Here is a 2281-nt window from a genome sequence, read left to right as displayed (position 1 = left end):
ACCAATTGCATGAAACACGACAAGCCATGAATATTGAATGTTCGCGGCGGTCTCCGTGTGTGTGCAATTTTCAACAACTACTCTAGTATGGTGCGGTGTGGTGTGTGTGTGTGTGTGTGTGTGTACATGCGGGGGAGGGGGGTGGGTGGTGCGGGGGTGTGCGGTACCTCCAGTACGACGTCGCCGACGCCTCCTCGCGCCGCCCTCGCTGGCCGCGCGCCCCTCCTCCGACGATGCCGACTCTACAACACACGCGCCGCTCACTCTACGCACTCGCCCCCACACCCCGACACCCCGACACCCCGACACCCTCACCTCCCCATACGCCTGCATCATGCACTACCACCCTTATAATAAATTACCATTATCATTAAGTAATTTCCCCGTTAATATGAGACCCGTCTATATATAATAATACTTAAAACATTATATAAATACTTAAGGCGCACAGGTAAACACAACCAGCACAACGTTGCTACCCCGCTCTCAGCGGTGCATGCAATACAACTATACAACACAATATTTCACACTCAACATAAAACTATACACATATACTTAAGCACTAATTCAAATGTAAACATAGATTTACTACTAACACTTTCAAATACAAATAAAAAAGATTTTCAGTTCTTATAGTTAAACTCTAAAAGAAACCATTGTTCCGAGAAGCACGTATTTAAAACGAACATATATGCTATAAAATATATAAACTAGAACTACATTTTAATTAGCAAATTATGTAACATTTTCAGATTTATATACAAGAAAAATATTTTTAATAATTTTGTCATTTATATGTCTGTATTGTGTAAACTTCGAAATATTTTTTTAAATCCAGTCACAGTAAACTATTTAACATCTAGGAGGAATAGAAGTAACTATCAATTAAAATAAAATTCAAGTGTTAAGTCAAGTGCTCGTTTCACATTGTCCAAGTTAAGTGCCAGATAACCAATAAAGAAAGAAACTTCCTAAGTGTTACATGTTCTTTGAATAAATATTCTGTAACAACTGTGATAGCATAAACTTTATTCATCACAAAGATGCAACCAGCTCGTTAGTCAGTTGTGTTTAGTGAAGGAGGCACAGAGGTCTGCATGTGTGTGTGAGTGTGTACCTCTGTCTGCGCTGGAGACATCCTGTACATCAGGTGCGACTGCCTCCTCCTCCGTCGGCCGCCGCCGCTCCTCGCGCGCACCCTCGCGTCCTCCATCGCGCCCTCCATCGCGCCGCCGCCCGCTCTGACACACAAACATTTCGCTTTTGAATATATTACTTTATAAATATTTAAAAATTCCACACATAATGTTAACAGCCTCTGATATTCCGGAACTTCGCCATCAATAGGCATGAATATCATTAGATTGTCATTATTGCGAGTAAGATTGGTTAACGCGCAGAAAGTAAATAACCAGTTTCGGACTTGGCTTAGACTATGAATGAGTAAGAAATGGAGGTATGTACTTGTTGTGTACTGACAGTGTCGCGCTGGTCGCGAGGCTCCCGAGGCTCCCGAGGCTCGCGCGGCTCTCGCGGCTCCCGGGGCTCGCGCTGGTCGCGTTGATCACGTTGGTCGCGCGGCGGGCGGGGGTGTGCGCGCCCGTTCTCCAGCGGTACGCGCCGCTCCTCACCGCGCCGCTCACTAGACCTGCGTACGAACAACACAATTTGTAACACCAACACGAGAAAATGACATAGAACCCGTTTTCATTTAAGAGTTTAGTTAGAAATGTGCAGTTAAAGCGAGATAGTTGAGTGATGTTACCTGTTGGGGCGCGGCGGACGCGCTCGACCGCGATACGCGCCTCCGCTGTCGCCGCGCTCCTCGCCCAGCTCCGGCGTCGTCCGTCTGCCGCCTGGAAATACATCAAAATCTCTTATTAACACACACAATGCACAATGCACAAGGCAAGTAAGCAATAAATAGTAAACATAAACATGTACAGCATGTATGAGTTTCTGATTTTCGAAAGTAAATGTGTGCGCACGTACCTGGCGGGTACCTCTGCGGCGGCGGGCGGGGGCGGCGCGCGCGCGTGGCGGGGGCTCCGCGCGGCGCGGGGAACGAGGCGCCCGACCCGCCCAGCACCACGCGCAGCTGCTGGTCGATCTCCTGCTTCTCCGCGCGCAGCTGCTCCACCTCCTGCACCAACACAATTGCACCATTTGTGACAATGTCTATTTTACTCATGTGGCGTAGTGATATTAGTGTGTGAAATTAGTGCGAGAGGTTACCTTGAGGTGTGCGACGTGGTACTCGACGAGCACCTTGGCGTTGGCG

General features: G+C 47.9%; 1 protein-coding gene across 1 annotated transcript; it reads right to left on the bottom strand.

Moving 5' to 3' along the window:
- Positions 1-1117: 1117 nt before the first annotated feature.
- LOC106113171 (putative uncharacterized protein DDB_G0281733) lies at positions 1118-1949 on the bottom strand (the record flags this gene model as incomplete). Its single annotated transcript, XM_013305904.1, has 4 exons — positions 1945-1949; positions 1766-1876; positions 1480-1648; positions 1118-1241 (listed from the first exon to the last, which is right to left on the bottom strand). Coding segments are annotated over exons 1-4 (409 nt in total), but the record flags the coding sequence as incomplete, so codon positions are not given.
- Positions 1950-2281: the final 332 nt, after the last annotated feature.

This window comes from Papilio xuthus, unplaced genomic scaffold (assembly GCF_000836235.2).
Source record: "Papilio xuthus unplaced genomic scaffold, Pxut_1.1 DF828497.1, whole genome shotgun sequence".
Lineage (NCBI taxonomy): Eukaryota > Metazoa > Arthropoda > Insecta > Lepidoptera > Papilionidae > Papilio > Papilio xuthus.
Note: the sequence above shows the minus strand (reverse complement) of the source record. Positions and strands in the feature narration are given on the sequence as shown.